Raw genomic sequence first — 17899 nt, 5'->3', positions numbered from 1 at the left:
AGGCTAGGTTGACTGGGAAGCCCTGACAGAGGATTAGGAGACTGGGAGTAACTAAGTCGTATCCAGGATCTATTCCCCGCTTTAAAAACGTAGACAACGACCACAAGTGAAAACAGAAACAAACCAATGAAGCTAAACCCAACTCAGGCGTATTGTGTAACTTTTTTTTTTTGGTCTCAGTTTAAAAACACTGCAACAACATGCTTAACGAAGCTTGAAGTTCCAGTTTAATTTGTAAAGGATTGCTTTCAGCCTAGCAAATTGGGAAAGAAGAGAAACCAGAAGTTCTCAGATAACTTGAAAAGCCACGGTCAGGGTTACGACAGAGCCATGAGTCCGAAGTCTGGGCACGCTGAAAAGCTCTCATGTGGCCAGACCTCACAGACTATGCAGTTTCTGTCACTCGCCAGCTGTGTGACCTGGGCAAAATACTTCCCCTTACTAAGTCCTAGCTTCCGCATCATAAGAAAAGAGTAAGAAGGGGATGAGAATACCACACACCCCCCAGTGTTGCTGGATGGGTACACAACTGCTTTGCAAACGGTAAAATGACGTATGAGTTATCATTGTCACCCTCTGGTCTGCTCTGTGGTACCGCTGTAGCCTAGTTAAATTCGAGTAAGTACTCACACTACATGTCTAGGAGGAGGATAAAGCACCAGGAGGAGGTGGTCCCCAAGACCACACAGAATATGGCCCAAGACTCTTGGGTCCTAGTCCAGCTGTGTTAATGACTTTCTGTGTGACTTCCATGTATATGATGTCACATCCCCTCTCTGGGCCCCAGTTTCCCGGTCTGTAATGTGCAGGGGAGTAAAGGAGGGAGCTGTAGTCTGTGTTCTCTGTCTCCTCCAGGCCTGTTACTCACATTAACCTCTGCTAATCCCTTCTCCAAACCCCTGAGTCACATCAGCCAAAAACCATCTCTCAGTGAGACACTAACATTTTTTTCCCCTCCACCCTGACTTATTTATCTGGGATTATGCTGTATCCCACATCATGGCTGAAATAAAGGCATCTGTTTCATTCTACCTCCATTAGATTTGGTTGTTTGGATGACAATTTCTTCCAAATAACTGTGAGCTTCCTGAGGGAGATAGACAGGGTCACGTTCATCGGTCTCGATATCCTCTTAGAAAGGAGTGTGGTACCCGGTAGACAGCAGGAGCCTAGCAAATGTGTGCTTGACTGAACTGCAAACAGCCAAGCGCTGAATCTGGCTCACCCCTGTGCTGCTGTGCACAGCCTGCCCCGCTTCTCCCGCCACTAAAACTGTCCCTGTTTGGCCAAGACCCAGAGGGGCCAGTGAGGACAGTCTTGCCCCCTCCAGCACTTGGGGACAGTCTAACCCTTACAGTTGTTTCATCTGTGCCACCCTGCAAAGTGGGGACCCTCTGCCCCTTCCTCTTGGCTCCCCCAATGGGTAGAGAGTCCACCAAACTGAGAGGGTCCTGAGGTGAGACATTCCCTCATTTCTCAGCTGAGAACCAAAGGCCAAGCTTCCTCAACAGTCCGGTCTCCCCAGCTAGCTGTCTTCCCCACCGTGATGATCCATGGGATGTCTTCCTGGCTGGACTGGAAGCCCCATGGAACAGGGGCTACATCACAGTACCCAGGAGGGTACCCAGGCATTTGATAATATCAGCTGAATGAGTGGGTGCTCCTTTATTACAGCAATTATCCCACTACATTGCAACTGGTGCTGTTTCTCTCTCCAGGCTGCGAACTTCACAAAGGCAGGGACTGTGTCTTATTTGTCTCTGAAGCCCCAAGACCCAGGATAGGGCCCAATGCAGAGGAGACATTCAGTTAATGTTTGCTGAGTGAGTGAATGAACTCAAGTTACAGTAGTACTATTGTATGGCATTCGTAAAAACTATGTAAAAGCTCATTCCAGCCCATAACATGCTCCATAAACGGAAGAGGTACATTCTCCTACACTTGGGGATTTTCCGATCGTTCTTTTCTACTTCGCGCTGGTTCATCCCCACAGTGGCTGGAGAAGGCTCTGTTCCCCTGGGGTCGGGATCAGCCCTGTTTCCTATGATGAGAAGCTCTTTCTCCCACCAAAGCTGTGGGGCTTTTGGCTCCTGTGTGCCCACGCTCCCTGTCAGCACTGGGGAGTCCCAGCACTGGGAGGGCTGCCTCTGAAGGATGGTGAACAGAGGGTACACTGGCATTGTGTTTCATGTGAGGGGGTAAATGAACCCTGTTTTATAACTTATTCTGGTATGTGTGTTACGGGGGAGTGCACCCTCTCCCCACATTTCTCAGGGACATTCAGTTCTTTTAATGCCCAGATAGTCAACAGCTTTGGCCAAGACCCTGGATCCCTGAGAAGGGAATGACTTCATGGTACGGCTCCTCTCCCTTTCTTTTCTAACTATAGGAACGTCATTGCTAGTCATGGAATTGCGTCTACATAGGCAAAGTGAAGGGGGGGAGTTAGGCAGATAATTTAGGCTGACATCTCTTCCCTATGAAGAGTCAGTACGATTGTACTTTATCTTGCCTGAAGACAGGGCTACTTGGTGCCCTTCCCTGCTTTGCCCATGATGTTTTCTCCCTCCTTTCCAAGAAACGCCTGCCTGCCCAAGCTTCACCTTCTTGATGAATGTTTTCCTACTCTCACAACAGCTAATACAGAAGTCTGCAAGTGCCCTTATCACTGTCCGTTAGCCCTTAACTTTGGTCTCCCTCCCTCATTTGAACTCCTGGCGTGTGGGGACCGGACTTATTCATCTCTGTGCCTGGTCTAGGGCCTGGCTCCATAACAGGAACCCTGGATATTTATGGAGCACAGAATGAATGAGCTCCACAAATCTCAGACTGATTAAGGGACATTTCAGCCCTGTGAGTTCTCAAGAGGAGAGCAGGGACCCACTGCCTCTGCCTGGCTACCATGACCCAACCCCACGAGCTCCTTGTCGACAATTACCCCACGGGGCCCAGGACTGGGTGCATCAGGCCCGACCACCTCCTGGATTCAGGCATTAGACCGAAGGACTGAAAGCTGGCTCAGACAAAGACCGGTGGCCTGAAACAGCCCAAGGCTGCCGGAGCCAACTCAAGGCAAATGAACCAGAGTAATCACAAGAGCACACACTTGGCCTTTTAATCCTTCTGGTGCTTTGAGATCGTAGAATCACGCTAAGTAGAAGGTTCCCAAAGGCTGGGATGCTGAGTTTCTGGCCTGTTGACTTCCTGCTCTGTGCAGTGTATCAGAAAGTCCCTTGGTATAAATATGAGGGAGCTGCATAAACACACCTGGACTAGGCCAACCGTTAGGCCATCATTATAAAGGAAGGATGAACTGTTTTGATCTTTTTTTTTTTTTTTTCATATCTCCATCTTTTTCTTCTCCTAGTAACCCCTTGAGATTGGTAGAGTCAGGAGGGATCAACCCATCTTCCAAGTGGAAAAGCAAAGCGCATTGTGTTTGTATTTATACAAGTCCCACACAACAGAAAGACAAAGGCTAATTCTAGGACTAATATAAAGACTGGCAGGGCTCTTATGATCCAATGGCCCCATTTTATAAATAGGGAGTGTGAGGCCCACTGACATTGAGTAGCTTGCTTAAGGACACACAGAGCACCAAAGACAGAATTGGGATTAGAACCCTGGACTCTTCACTCTCAGCTAATAAAAGTTCCACGAGACTAGGCCTCCCTTCCTTAGGGTTTTGACCGCCCAGCACTTGAAAAAAACCCAACAGCAAAGACAAATTCCACTACAAACCCACAGGGACAGAAGGTGTGGAGGCAAAGGTGGCCCCCAGCATGCTTGGTGAGGGTTACCACCAGAATCAGGGGAGAAGGAACCTTGACAAAGGTAACTCAACCTCCCTCCCCTGGAGAAGCATCCTTTCTGCCACTTTCTGTGGTACAGAATTGGGTGGCCTCTTCTTGTCCACTTGCAATGGCGGTATCTCGTAACGTTGCCAGGCAACTCATTCCATTAATGAATTATTAGAAAATTCCTTCTTCCATATGCCTTCTCCTCTGCACTTGCTCTCAGAGGGTAACTACTTTTGTTTGCACCAGCTAATTTTAATGAATTCAAATGGAACAACCAGTGATACGCACTCATTCCTTAGATGACGTGTGCCGTTTTATGCCTACCCTGCAGGCCCCCTTGACTGGACAGCTGGTGTGTTGGTGGCCTGTTATCTCAGTAACGCCCACCCTCCACTCTGTGCTTCCCACAGCCCTGGAGATGCACAGCACCCATGGGTGCCAGAGCCCTACCTCCATCGTTGTCTTTGCTGTCACCACAGGCAGTTTCCATGGACGTGTCGCAGCCAGCTCCTCTCCAGCCCAGCTGGCAGACGCAGTGCCACCCATTCAGGTCCAAGGTACATCTGCCGTTGCCATTGCACAAGCCGGGGCAACCCTCTGCAAGGCAAAGCACACGGAATCAAGGTATGATCATCCACAGCCGCCTGGTCACATACACGCACACTCTGCCTGTCAACTTACAAAAGGCTTTCACATTCGTCAGCGCATCGATGCCCGCAGCACCCGGGGAGGCCTATCATTAGAACGGCCACTTTACCTCGAAGGCAACTGAGACTCAGAGGTGGAAGGCCTCACTAAGGATGCACAGTGATCAGGATTCTAGAGCAGGAGTCACTGGATGTGGGCTTGTCCAAATTTGATCACTGGAGCTTTTAGGCTGCTCCTGGCTCCTTGCTCGCTCTTGCCTGTTTTTCCTGTCTCTGGTGGCTGTGTGGCACAAGGGAATCATCTCTCTATTTACTCCTCTTGTCCCCTCAGCACTTCTGGGTCTCATTCTAAAAGGCTGTACTTTTCTCAGGCCTTGTTACTAGGTTCATTGTACTGAACCTTAGGTTTCTCATTTATTTTGTCCCGTTTTCTCCTAAACAACTGTCTTTGCTTTCAGGAAGAGTCCTGGAGTCTTTTTTTCCCCATCTTATCTACAGCAAGTAAAGGGAACCCGGACGACTGCCACGAGAGACACTAAGTAGGGCTGTCTGTGATTGCCACTGCAGGTTTGGGCAGGCTTCCCTTCCCTAATTTTCTTCATCTGTACATCTGTCTGCCTGTCTGTCATTTATTAAGCACCTTCTCTGGGCTAGCACTGGAGGTAGAGAGATGAGTAAGACTTAGTTCTTATTCTTGAGGAGCATGTAGCCTATCAAAGGAGACAGGTTTGTATAAGCAAAATATTTCACTGCTAAGTACCCTGAGGGAGATGTACAAAATATGGTGGGAACCAAATACAGGAGTGGACATCTGCCTGAGAGGGCTGTGGGTGATTCAATCAAGGAGGGTCAGGCAATATTTAGACTCTGCCTTAGGTCTGCTTTGACTATATCATTAAGGTGGGGAGTTACTATTCAAGTAGATTTGCAGGTTTTTGTTGACCACCTTTTCAAACCCTTCTCTCTCTGAGTCTGTAGCTTAGAAATCTAGGCCTGAGAATCTGTGAAGTTACACGGTTTACTCCAGCTTCTGTGTTGCTGCTTGGCTTTCATTCAAGTCCTCCTTTTAACAAATCTGCCAATTCTTTTCTCAGAGGGGCTATCAAAATATTACCTCCCTGGGATGTCTTCTCTGGCCCTTGCTCAGTCTCAGGGAAAGGTATGGAAGTGAAAGCACTCTGTCATCTATAAAACTTGTTTTATTACTAAGAGCAGCAACTACAGCTGCAAACTAAAATTTCTATCATGAAATAACTGAAAACCGACCCATTATTCTTAAATGGGACAAGTGTGGATGTGGCTGTCTGATATAAGACCTAGGCCAAGGTAGGTACTCACTAAATGGCCGATCAAATAGAATCTAAAGCTGTAGTGTTTCAAGGCCTTCTGGTAGTTGACTGTTCTTACAAAGTAAAAGAAAAGAACATGTTCATTTATACTTCAGATGTTCAATACAGATGTTCAATACCAATCCATCAATCTGGCCACTGTGGTCCATTCAAAGGAAGAAACATTTACGGAGTGTGTACTCTGAGCCTAGGAGGGATTCCTGCGGATGTTTTGAAGCAAATGTAGATAATGGGGTCACAGCAGAAGCCTGCTGGGAAAGGTGGGAAGCCAGCAGCATGGCCACCCCAAAAGTGATCGAGAAAGCAGTTGGAAAGCAGAGGAGCAGTGCTGTGACGTGCAGGTGACCACCCAGGCGTTCTGGCTCAGTAGCTCACATCAGCCGCCCCTCCTGATCTAAGCAAATACAGACTCCCTCTTTTTCCAATTAATCCCATTTAAGTTTTGTCCATCTAGCTGAGACTTTAAATTAAGCCTCCTATGTATTTGAGATCCGTTTTGGAGGAAGAAGAGTCCAATCGTTAAGAATGGTAGTGGACTGCTCTCTCTTGCTCCAAGACGTAGCCTCTTGTAAGATGCAAATAACATCTCTCATCTAAGAGCACACGCTTGGGAGCCACATCAAAGGCTGGCTCTGCCACACAGTGGCTTTAGGACACCCAGGCACCTTATTTAATTTCTCTGAGCCTCAGTCTACTTATAAAGTGGGGTTGTTGGGAGGATTAAATAAGATAATGTATGCATGATGCACAAAGCCTGACATACAGCTTGAACACAGTATCTGAATCTTCTACTCACCTTGACCTTCTCTCTAGTTTAGTAGAGGGACTATAATATCATAAGTTGTATCCCTAACCTCAGGTAGGGGTCATAGAAAGGCAAAATAGAAAACTGAGGCAGTTATCTAGATCAGAGTTGGCAAGCTTTTCCGGTAAAGGTCCAGATAATAAATATTTTAGGCTTGTGAGCCATATGGTCTCTGCTGCAATTACCCAACACTGCCACTGTAGCTTGAAAGGAGCTACGTACAATCTATAAATGAATAGGCATGGCTGTGTTCCAATAAAACTTTATTTACAAAAACAAGTGATGAGCCAGATTTGGTCTGTGTGCTGTAGATGCCAAACCCTGGTTTAGATGCTTCAGGACAGTGATGACAATGCCAGTTGCCATATACTGAAGGTCTCCTATGGCTTGCCACTGTGCTAGACGTTCTACATATATTATTTCCAAACTAAGTAACTTTTGGTTATATTTTCCAGATCCTTATTTCCTAGGGCAGTGCCAATTTCACACCCTTTAATCCTAAATTTTTAATAAAAACCATGTGTTATAATACAGTATGGACTTTGTACCTAGACAGACCTCAGTTTAAATCCCAGCACCACCATTTTACTTACTATCTGTGTGATGACTGGCAAATTATTTAACTCTCTAAGCCTCAGTTTTCTCATCTGTAAAATGGAGGTAATATGTAATTCAAAGAGTTGTTAAGAAGATTAACGGGATAACGTATATCAATTATTTGGCACAGTGGGTAACACTGGTAGGCATTTAACAAATGACAACTGCTATTATTATTATTGGGTTTATTTTGTTTTAACATTGTATAACTTCACTAAGAAACTCACAAACCAGAAAATAACCCTTTGTCAATCCAAACTGTGTCAATGTTTGGGTCAAAAGCTGTGGTCCTCATAAATATAAACCTTGCCAGAGGGAGCTGAGACAAACCCAATGACGTGGTCATGGGGCCAACACGCAGCTCAGCAGGAAGCAGCGAGATGGGTTCAGGGTCACGAGTGTCACACCAGGCCCACCGTTTCATGCTTTCCTGGCACTCTTTCCCCCTGAGAGCAACTGTCCCGAGCATACTCAAATTATTAATTTTGCAATAGTTTACTGCCTTACTCCCTCCACTAGAATGTAAACTTGCCATAAAGTTGCCATACTTGCCACAAAGGCAACCTTGGACCTAATCCAGTGCCTTGCATGGAGCCAGTACTCGGTATGTATTTGTTGAAATGAATCAATGAATGAGGTGGAGACCTAGGTCCTGCCTGACTAAGTTGTGGGATCTTGGGAAAGTGATTTTTCCTCTTTTGGCCTCAATTTCCTCATCTGTGAAATGAAGGTTTGGATGAGATGCTCTGTTAGGTCCCTCCAGTACAGCCACCCAATAGAGAAGGTCAAAACAACTTCAAATTTGATGATTTTGTTCTTAATTTCAACAAACTTTACTTAACACCTACTGGACACAAGGCATGTGTTAATTCTGGGGTATACAGAGCTGAGATATAGCCTCTGCCCTCAATATTTTTATACTCTATATATCGATACCCTTTGTTCCAGGGCAATTTAAAATGGACCTTATAATCTCAAACAATACTTCTCAAAGTGAATTCTTTGAACTACTAGTTCTATGAGGTCCTCAAATACAAACTTCTGTAAGTCTGGAAAACAATATATCCTATATTCTTATCCTAGAAAGTCACACTAAATATTAATACACTAAAGGCTCTGGGAAGTCTTACAATAAAGAAACCTGCTTATTTGAGTATCAGAACGCTTTCCTCAGAACTATTCCTCCCCTACCCACAACCATTTACAATAATGCAGAATATTCCATTCCACAAAACCCTCTGTGGGAAGCTCCTCTTAGCACACAGTGCCTGGTGCAACACATTCTGCGCTGCTCTTAAACTGCCAGGAGGCACCCGTGTTCTTGGGGAGGGTAAGCTCTACATGTGAAATCACAGCACTCTCTCCACAGTTTCTCCAAATGGACCAGGTTCTATCCCGAGGGTCTGCACTGTCCTACCAGTTTCAGGGTTTCAGAGAGAACCGTAGTACCTGTGGCTTGAATGAGGTTTGCTCTCAAGCAGGAATTTGCATCTGGGATCAACACACCCCCATGAGCCAGTATGAGGAAGTCTCCTCTGGGGGACTTGCAGACTTTCTTAAAGCAATATGCCCATCTTTACCCATTGCTAAAGCTCATTAATTCCACAACCCTGAAATTCATCAATAATTCAGAGAGCCCAAGTGAGATTAACAATCCCCTCTGGAACGACTCACATCAGGCATTTGCCAGAGCCAAAATAATGTAATTTTAAGGTTTAGAGAAGGGCTAATAAGCTTTTGAAAAGAAACGATGCCCTTTAAATGACAGGGGACCGCTTTATCTTCAACCTCCTGCTTAAGCCTAGGAAGAAGCCTCCCTTGAAGCTGGACTTTCAGAATCCTTGAAGGTATTTATTTTTTACTTAAGTGGTAAAGCAGCTATGCAACACACCTAACACAACAAATGTCCCATTTATGTTTGTTTCTCTTTCTGGTTTTCTTGTGCTTTTTCATCCCTACCGTCACTTCCCTAGACAAGGTCACTGTTTTTTCCCTCCTAGACGACAGCAACAGTCTCCTAATTGGTCTCATTGCCCCCAAATGCTCCTTTTCAACTCTTTTCCACAATATGGCCAGATCGATCCTTCCAAATCACAAATGTCATCAAGTCATCGTCCTGCTTTTAAAAGCGGGATACCATGCTTATGTTACGGCCCATGGTCTTGGTCTATGAGGCCCTGCCTAAGCTGGGGAGAGCTCTTCTTGCTAAGTGGCCATGGGACTTTCTCTATCATAATCGTCATCATACTTTGTTGGAATTATTTGTTTTAGTGTCTTCTCTGCTAGGCTGGGACCACTTCCGTTGTGTGGCATCCACATTTCCTGGCACTTAGGAGGAGTTCAACATACTTGCTGAGTGACGGTTGTTTCCTCAGTGTCTTCCAATGCAAGTGGAAAGCAAAGAACAAAGGCTGGTTTGTCTCTGAACTGCAAAATACCCTACTCTGAAAAGTCTGGGGTTTGCATTATATCGGTCTCTGAATTCTTTTTTGGGGGGGAGTTACTAGTACCCATTATACCAGAAAGCCAGCCAGATGGGGCTTGGTCCAGACCTAGATTTTGGCAAGAAACATTTGTCTTTTAAAGCAAGTTATGATTCACTGACCTAATCCAGCTCAAGGTTTGGTGATATATTTTCTGAACTAAAGATCAGAACGGGTGGTTTGAGAGAATACGGGTCACTTCCTGGCGAGGCTGCCAGTTTGGAAGACAGTTTGGAGGAAGAATTTTGGAAATTAATGGGACATTCTCGGTGACTTACCGTGACAGATGAAAGAATACTGGAAATACGGATTAGGCCAGGAAACACAAAATCCTGGGTTCTGCCACTTACTAAGAGTGTGATCCAGAATGGGCCACTCAGCTTCTTCAACTTTAATCTCCTTCTCCAATCAAATGAGTATATCTATTCACTTGAAAAAATTCACAGGACTCCCTTAAGACTCACGGATATGGAAAAACCTCACAAAGTAGGAAAAAAAATCCACCAGCTATTAAACTTAATCCATACTGAGGGTTCCTCTGATAATGATTATGTGTGAAATGCCTACTTTAAAGAGGCTCAGAGGTGCTACTCTTTCTTGCTGGAATAATTTTATTCTTGGTTGAAGGCCAGTACGTGAAATGCGAGGCAGCTTGCTTCTCAACACCATTGGATGGGCCCTAGTACCACCTTTGCTGTATTTGGCAAAGATATTCCAGTTGAAAAGCATTTAGTCATTGATGTTTCCCTAAAATCCTTTCCATCACTTTTTAAACAGCAGTTGCCTATCTCTTATTAAAAGCCAATTTAACCTTTTTCTTTACAATTTCAAAAGTTAGTCTGGTTAATGAAGTCCTTCTCCAAGTTAACGGTGAGGCTAAGAATATGATGATAAAACAGCACAGCTAACATTTACTGAGCATCATTCCTGCCCACGTGCTAAGCACTTTACATTCATTACTTTAATCAATCCTCACGCCAATCCCACCAGGCACGTCCTGTTTTCCTCATTTTATAAAGACTCTGAAGGGAAGAGAGGTTAAGAAACACGGCCAAGATCATCCAGTTCATTAAGTATTGGAGTTTGGATTCAAACTCGGGCAGTCTGACTTCAGAGTATGTTTCCTTAACCAATGAGCACATATTTGGTGCCTGGGGCTGTGTGAGGGCTTGAGGATAAAAAGCTGAAGATGGCATGGCATTTCTCCTCCGGAAGCTTGGAGCCTTTCTGGAGCACACATATCTGATCATTCTGAGACTTATTCCTAGAGCAATGAGGCCTCTTTGGAAAATTGGGTACCATCTACTTAATGTAAATGTTTAAAACAGAAGGAATTACTTGGCCTGTAGGGAACACTCTTCAAAAATAAAACTTACCAAAGTCAGGCCTTCTCTGAAAAGGAAAGAAAAATCCAAACAAACAGACCATTCACTTCCTGAGGTAAGGGGTCTGTTTTCCCCCATTTCTCCAGAGGCTGGCACAGTATCTAGCACACAGTACTAGTACTAGTGGGAATGGAGTTCTTAGGATTTCTTAGTTTGCTCTGGGGTCTCTTCCTGTCTCAGGCCACCCACCCTGGCTCCCAGCATCTTCATTCTGATGGACCAGGGGCCATAACGCATGGGCAGGGTGACATGAGATGGGGTAGAAAGGGTGAGGGGGTGTATCTGTGTATGGGGAGAGAGGGACAACAGCACAGTGGTAATGTCACAAAACAGACTGAGCACCTGGGGCAGGGGAGAATGACACTCCAGGTATATCAACCATCTTGTGACCAAAACCCCGCCCTCTGGGCAGTGGCTGCTGTGACAAAGCCTGGGATGTGGCAGCATCGAGACACCTTGCTTATGGGGTATATATACATTTCTAGATACGCATTTCTTCTGTCTGTTATGCTCATACACAAGCACACACACAAAGACAACAGGAAAATAGAGGAAGAACACCATACCTTTAACTACCCTATCCAGATAGTGCGCTTGGGAAATAAAAGACAGCACATTTAAGGTAGGATTGAAAAAGTGCAATACTGCCTGTCACATAACCATGCCAGGTGCCAGGGAGACAAAGGGGGCTGCACCCCACATTTGGGACAGACCTGCCAGGGTGGGGAAAATAAAACCAAAGACAGGACAACACGAGAGAGAAGGAGGGAGAGCAAGCACATTCTCCAGGAAGGGCCAAAAGGAACGTCAACTCACTCTGTGATCCAGGCGTTTGGAAATGTGATCATATAAAGAAGAAGACATACGGATAAGGAGAACAGCAGAAAAGGGAGGATGGGGAGCTGCAAAAGTGGCTACACTCCTGCTCCATCAGCTTTATGGAAAACTAGAACTTGCCCCTTTGTCTACCCAAAGCAGCATCCACCTTCCCTCCAGGGGATGCAGCGGGACAAGCGCGAGGGCACCCTGCATGGGCAGAGGTGACCCCAGGAGGTTGGAATTCGGAAATAGGCAAAGCGTGAGTCACCCCTGATATACGCCAGGGAAGTAGGTTGGGTCTTTGGTCAAATATACTGCTAGCTTATCTGTCTGCCATTCTTGTATTTTCCACGGACCCATGTGCCCACATAGACTCGAATGAAGAATGCGTGGTGTTCTAAGGAAGATGCATCTCTCCTCTGCATCTTACACAGAATGTGAGGTGCAGGTCAATGGATGTGGCTGTGAAAGACAAGAAAAAGAAAAGAAAACCTGACTCCTTCTCAATGCTGATTAACTTAAAAGGTAGAATGATGTATGCTTTGTTTTCCAACGCATACATCATTGTTATCATCACACATCATCACTGGGGGCTTATATCCAAGCACTGAATTATTCGGCAATCTAAGGTTTTGCTCATTTGTGAGGATGGGTGTCAAATGTGGCTCTGAACTAAACGTACTGTGCATATACATGGGTGCCTGGCTCTGTGCTTGGGGCAGGGCAGACCTCTTCATTCGCAGCATAAATCAGTAACAGCATTTCACCTTCCCTATTGGGCTGTGGTCACAGCCATTGGAGGAGCTTCCCTAGCACCTCCTTCTCTATACCTCCTCCACATGTGTTCCCACAAAGGCTGGAGAGATGGCCATTCCCTGATGGGCTGATGCTTTCAGCCGGGCTGGTCCCCACCCTTAGCTCGATTTCACACGTGAATCAAAAGTCCATTAAGAGAGGGCTCAACTGCAATGGTGAGGCCTTATCTGGAAGCCCTAGGCTTCTATAAAGTGTAAGAACAGTCTCCATAAAAGAAATATAAATTTTATGTTTTCAATCCTCTGGATAGGACAGACACTGTGGCTGTTCATCAATATACATCTGCCTCCTAAGACTGGTGGATGAGAGGGTAGGTTCTTAGTTCAGGCACCCAGGTGGTCTGTGCTTCAAGAGGAAATATGTTCCCGGAGGCTGCAGAGCCAAGTGGAAAATTGGGAAGAGGAGTTTTCGCTGGGTCTGCACGCTTCCCCTTCATTCTTACAGATGCTGCACAGTCCATGAGCTAACAGGATGTAAGAAGGGAAAGTGAAGGGGAGTTGTGTATTAAGCAGGACTGAACAAACAAAGCTGTGGAATGACAGACAGTGAAAAACAGCGTCAGCCCACATGAAAAACCACCTAGGAAGCATCTCTGGTGAAGGCGAAGACTTTCTCGATTCTTGGTGCATCTGTCACCTGCGTCTTAGTCAAGCTCATTCATCTAATTTTGCAAAGTGATCTAAAAGTGCTTAGACATCATCTCCCAGGATACGCCGGAGGAGGACCACGACACAACACACAGATCTCTTGGCTCAGCTGGTGTTCTTAGCGTGCAGATCTGCAGAGTTTTGTGGAGGGTCATAATCATAGGTTTTGCTAATGACACTGAACCCAGCTACAGATGAGATGGAGTGAGCCTAGATTTCTCTCACAGGGTTGGCAAGGATGACTCGGCTGGACGAGACAGGCATCACTGGGATTCGAATGACCATACCACTGCGCAGCATCCACTTGGAGGGAATTCTCCGACCAGAAAAACGTCTCCAAACTTAACGGTGATATCATGGCTCTGGTGATGAGTAGAGATTATATCCACTATATAGGCTAATCTCCCCAAACCCAGGGGCTGACCTCAGAGAGCTCCCTCTCCCTCTCTTCTATTGCTATAAGAACTATTTAGCAATAAAGATCTCTATTAAATATGTTTTTAGTACCTTTAAAAAATGCTTACTAATTTCTCAGACCACAGGCAGGAAGACCGGCCAGTGGAAGTGACGGAGGCGCACTCAGGTCGTAATCAATGTTGTGGGTTTCGGGAGACAACAGTGGATTCCACAAATCCTGGGATTCCTTCCTCACACAGTGACCTCAGGCCACGCTGTGAAAAAAGCTGATAACAGCCAGTCAATACCAAGACCAAGAGCTTCCTGGGAATGGAAGAGAGCTTCCTTGCCTCTATTGAAAATGAAAGTGGTAACTGAGTCTTTGAAGTCCAATGCCATTTACTTATAAAAAGGCATATGCAGAAGTCCACACTGCTGTTTCTTTCACTGTTTGAAAAGCTCGGCACATATGCCCTTGACTCAAGTCACGTAAAATTTCATCGTGATTTTAAAGCACTAACTTTAAGAAAAGATGACGCCAAGTCCCTAAGCTTGCATTATGGATGGTGGATTCAGGGCTTCCCGAAATTCCTTCATCTTTCTCCTCCAGATTTCAGGATGAAGACGATGGAAGCAGAGTCATTTTCCTCTTGGACCACGTGCTTCTATGTTCCTGTCACTCTGCAGTGGAGATAGTGGAGGCACACAGCTATTTATAAGACAAGCTCTGGGCCTTAGCACGAGGGTAGCCTGTGAAGTCTCAGATCTCTTTAGCATTTCTATGACCTCCAACGTGAAAGCTTCTTTCCTTCACTTGCCTGTACCAATAGAAGTTTCCAGAAATTTCTCTTAAGATAATCCCAAGAAGCTTCAGGGGCCCCCATCAAAGGTTGTGAAGAACATGGCAAGAAGCTTATTCTTCAGGAGCCCCCGTTGACTCTAACAGCTGTATCACTGGTACCCGTTAGGTCAGGTGAAACAAAGATCATTATGGCAGGTGACGACTGGGGTGGCTACAGTCATCTGAACTCCTCTCAGATGGATGACAAATCATCAAAGAGATGTTCTTGTTAAGTTCTTGGATACATGCACGCTCTTCTCGCTTTGGACGAAGGATCAATGAGGAATAAGTGGCCAATGGTACCCACCCCGAGAGGGGCTCACGGAGCCCACTCACTGGTCTCCAGTTTCCCACTCCTACCACGTGTGGGCTGAAAGCTCCCAGGACCATCAACTAATCAAGCTCTTGCTCTGATAACACGGGGTAGATCCCTGTCCGTTCTCTCTTTCTCCGTGTCAGCATCTGTCCTACAACTCATGGCTCATGATGTAAGAGAATGCCTCTGAGGAGGGAGAAGCATAGGATTGTCTCACAGGCGCTGATACCTCGTGAATGCTTGTGAGCTCGTGGTTAAGGACTGTCTGATTACAAAAAAGAAACTCAAGAGCTACTGTTCAAAAGTGGACAAAGAACTCCAGAAGACCGTGTGGCCTTTCTTTATAACTTCCCTGCATCGGGAAGTCTGGCTTTGCTCGCTCTGGTGATTGCATTATCAGAGTATTATTTTGATCTTTACTCCCTGAGGAGGATTTGTTTGAGAATCAAGATTTATATGACTGGACAGTTCTCCTGGAACCTAGGAAATACTTCTGCATATCTGGCATCTTGAACAATCACAGCTTTGGGGTCAAGGTTGGAATTTTACACATGTAATCAGGAGCCAGCATTTCCCACATGTGTTTTGGGACCTCACAGACAAGGGGCAGTGAAGTGAACAAAATGACTATCATAGAAGTGATCCAAAATGTTGGTAAGTGTTTTCAAAGAAATAGGAAAAATTAAACACCTTCTTAAATTTAGCTACGATTTTCAGCTTTCTCTAAAGAAACTGGAGGTCAAGCCCCAGACTTAAGAGACTCATAAAATTCCTGGAAAAGACGTCCAAAAATACGTTTTTGATGACTCTGTGTTGACCATATACTTGAGAAATGGATCCTAATCAATCCATCTGACCTTAACTTCTAGACTAGGGAAACTGGGTTCCATATACACAAGTGGATGTATTACTAGTAAGTAAGTAAGAGTGAAAATGAAAAAATCCTTTTTTATTTGTGGGATATTTTTAGGAGCAGGTGATGGGTGTGCAGTCTGTGGGCAGTGGAGGAGGGGCCGGAATTCCATCACCCCTGCAGGCCTCCTCCAGCCACCCCACTCTGTGATTCACAGAGGGAGGAACTGAAGCCCCCAGCGACCATGTGGTCTACCCACGGTGCTGTCACCAAGACTTTTCTTGAAGTTGCAAAGAGACAGATAATTCCTAACGTAAGGAATTAAGATTTGAAATAGTCTTGCTTTTTGACAAAAATATTGTCATGAAAGAGGATGCCACTGCCAAATATCCTTTCGTTCTGAAACCAACCTGTTTTGAGAAAAAACAGGGAGCTTCCATAAAAGAAAAGGTGGACCCAAGCCTCCAAAAGGAGATATTTAATTCCTACTATATAATCTGCTCTGGGAAATGTCACTGGGGTAAGAAGGTTTTTAAGCCGGGGACTTGACCCAAAGGAGCCCAGACTTGTCTTACTCTTTTATGCCAGCTGTTAGGGAACCAAGTCATTCTTTCCCGTTTATGGAGGGCAGCAGTGTGCAAATGAACAGGCCTTGCTCTCTTTGGATCCCACTGCATGGAGGTCTCTGAATCAGCATCGTGGCTCCTGGCCTCTTCTCTGGTATGGGACAGAACCACATTGAAAAATACGAGCTAGCTGTGCGATGACCCATCAGATAATGATGAAATCTGACAACAATTAACACTTTGAATTTCTAACTTTTCACACCAGCAGTTTTTGCTTTTCCTAAATGATCCTCGCAGGGAGTGAAGTTCCCTGGAACGTAAGGAAGTGCTTCTTGTTACCATCAAAGATTAAAAAGGGGTTTCTCCTTCTCCTATCTATTCTGAAAAGAAAAAAGAAGGCACCGCCATTGTTTCCCTCGTTTGTATCTCGTACTCCTTCCCTTCCATCCAGCAAGGTTACTGAAGTGTTCCTTCGGCACTAGGGTGTTGGGTTTCTAGCGGGGATGCAGCTGGCCACGGGCAGAGACGCACAGAGGGCAAGTTGCCATGCGGGGAGATTAGACAGGGTCAAAGGAAACGCGCACCACACAATGAAAGGTAGTAGAATTCCGAGCCAAAGTCCTTTCATCTGAGCCACTATGACTAGTCCTTTACTTCTTCGATGTCCTGTGACAGTTTTCTGGTATTTATGACTGTCAAGCTCCCTCTTGAATTGTGCACATTTACCTTGGTGTATTTCTTATCCGGAGAGGAGAAAACATCTGCAATCCCAAGGAGGAATCTGCTCTTAAAGAGTGACAACAGGGTGTGCAGGGGAGGTGGGAGGGGCTGGTCTGACTCCTTGGCATCAAAACAGAGATGTTCTTCAAGCTAGGCTGAGGAACATCCACGAGACACTAGCTGGAACACAGCCTGCCCACAAGCCCTGCCATGAATCATCTGTGACTGGACGCAGGGAGAATTTCCGTAAATCCCTCGTCATTTGACTCAGATGAGATGCTTTAACCTTATAAAAGTCTGACATCCAGAAACTTCTTGGAACTTGGTAAGGTGAGCCGAGGACTCTATAAGCAAGTGATAGAAAACAGAATGCATTCTCTCTGGGCTGGATTTTGGTTTTAATAGGGATGGGTCCCCTCTGGGCTGGGAGGCTAAAAGGTCAGCTTGTCCTTAGTCATGCAGAAAAGTGAAGGTGAAGGAAGGGCAGAGTTGAAAGAAGCAGGTGGGCCTCTCTGGTGACTAGGGCTGCTTTTCTTTAAGAGGTGTCCAGGGCGGCCGTGGGATTGGATGACACTGACAGAAGGAAGCCACCCAGAGGCGCACAGTGAGACAGCGCGGCACGTGCTGCTATGGAAAAGCAGGGTGGGCTGCCGGCGGCTATGGAGCGGCTCTGGACTCTGGTAAGAGTGTGGCTGGCCAGCTAGCTGTGGGACTCTGAGACCAACCGGAATAAGAAGGCCCAGCCTCTGGGAAGGATGAGAGCCAGAGGCCTCTGCAGAAAACCTGGGCTTTGTCCTGCAAGGACTGCAGAGCAAGCAGCTGGCGAGGAGCTCCTCCCCAAGGCTCAGAAAACCAAGCC

The 17899-nt window shown here is 45.9% G+C and overlaps 1 protein-coding gene across 1 annotated transcript in view; it reads right to left on the bottom strand.

Annotated features, from left to right (window-relative positions):
• The window catches only part of TENM4 (teneurin transmembrane protein 4), a 390999-nt gene that overhangs the window by 106332 nt on the left and 266768 nt on the right, over positions 1-17899 (bottom strand). The window contains 1 exon segment of the mRNA XM_032640774.1: positions 4251-4397. Within this exon segment, the coding sequence (XP_032496665.1) occupies positions 4251-4397 (147 nt within the window).

The sequence above is a fragment of the Phocoena sinus genome, chromosome 8, assembly GCF_008692025.1.
Source record: "Phocoena sinus isolate mPhoSin1 chromosome 8, mPhoSin1.pri, whole genome shotgun sequence".
Lineage (NCBI taxonomy): Eukaryota > Metazoa > Chordata > Mammalia > Artiodactyla > Phocoenidae > Phocoena > Phocoena sinus.
The sequence above is the reverse complement of the archived record's forward strand: the minus strand, read 5'-3'. Positions and strand labels throughout refer to the sequence as shown.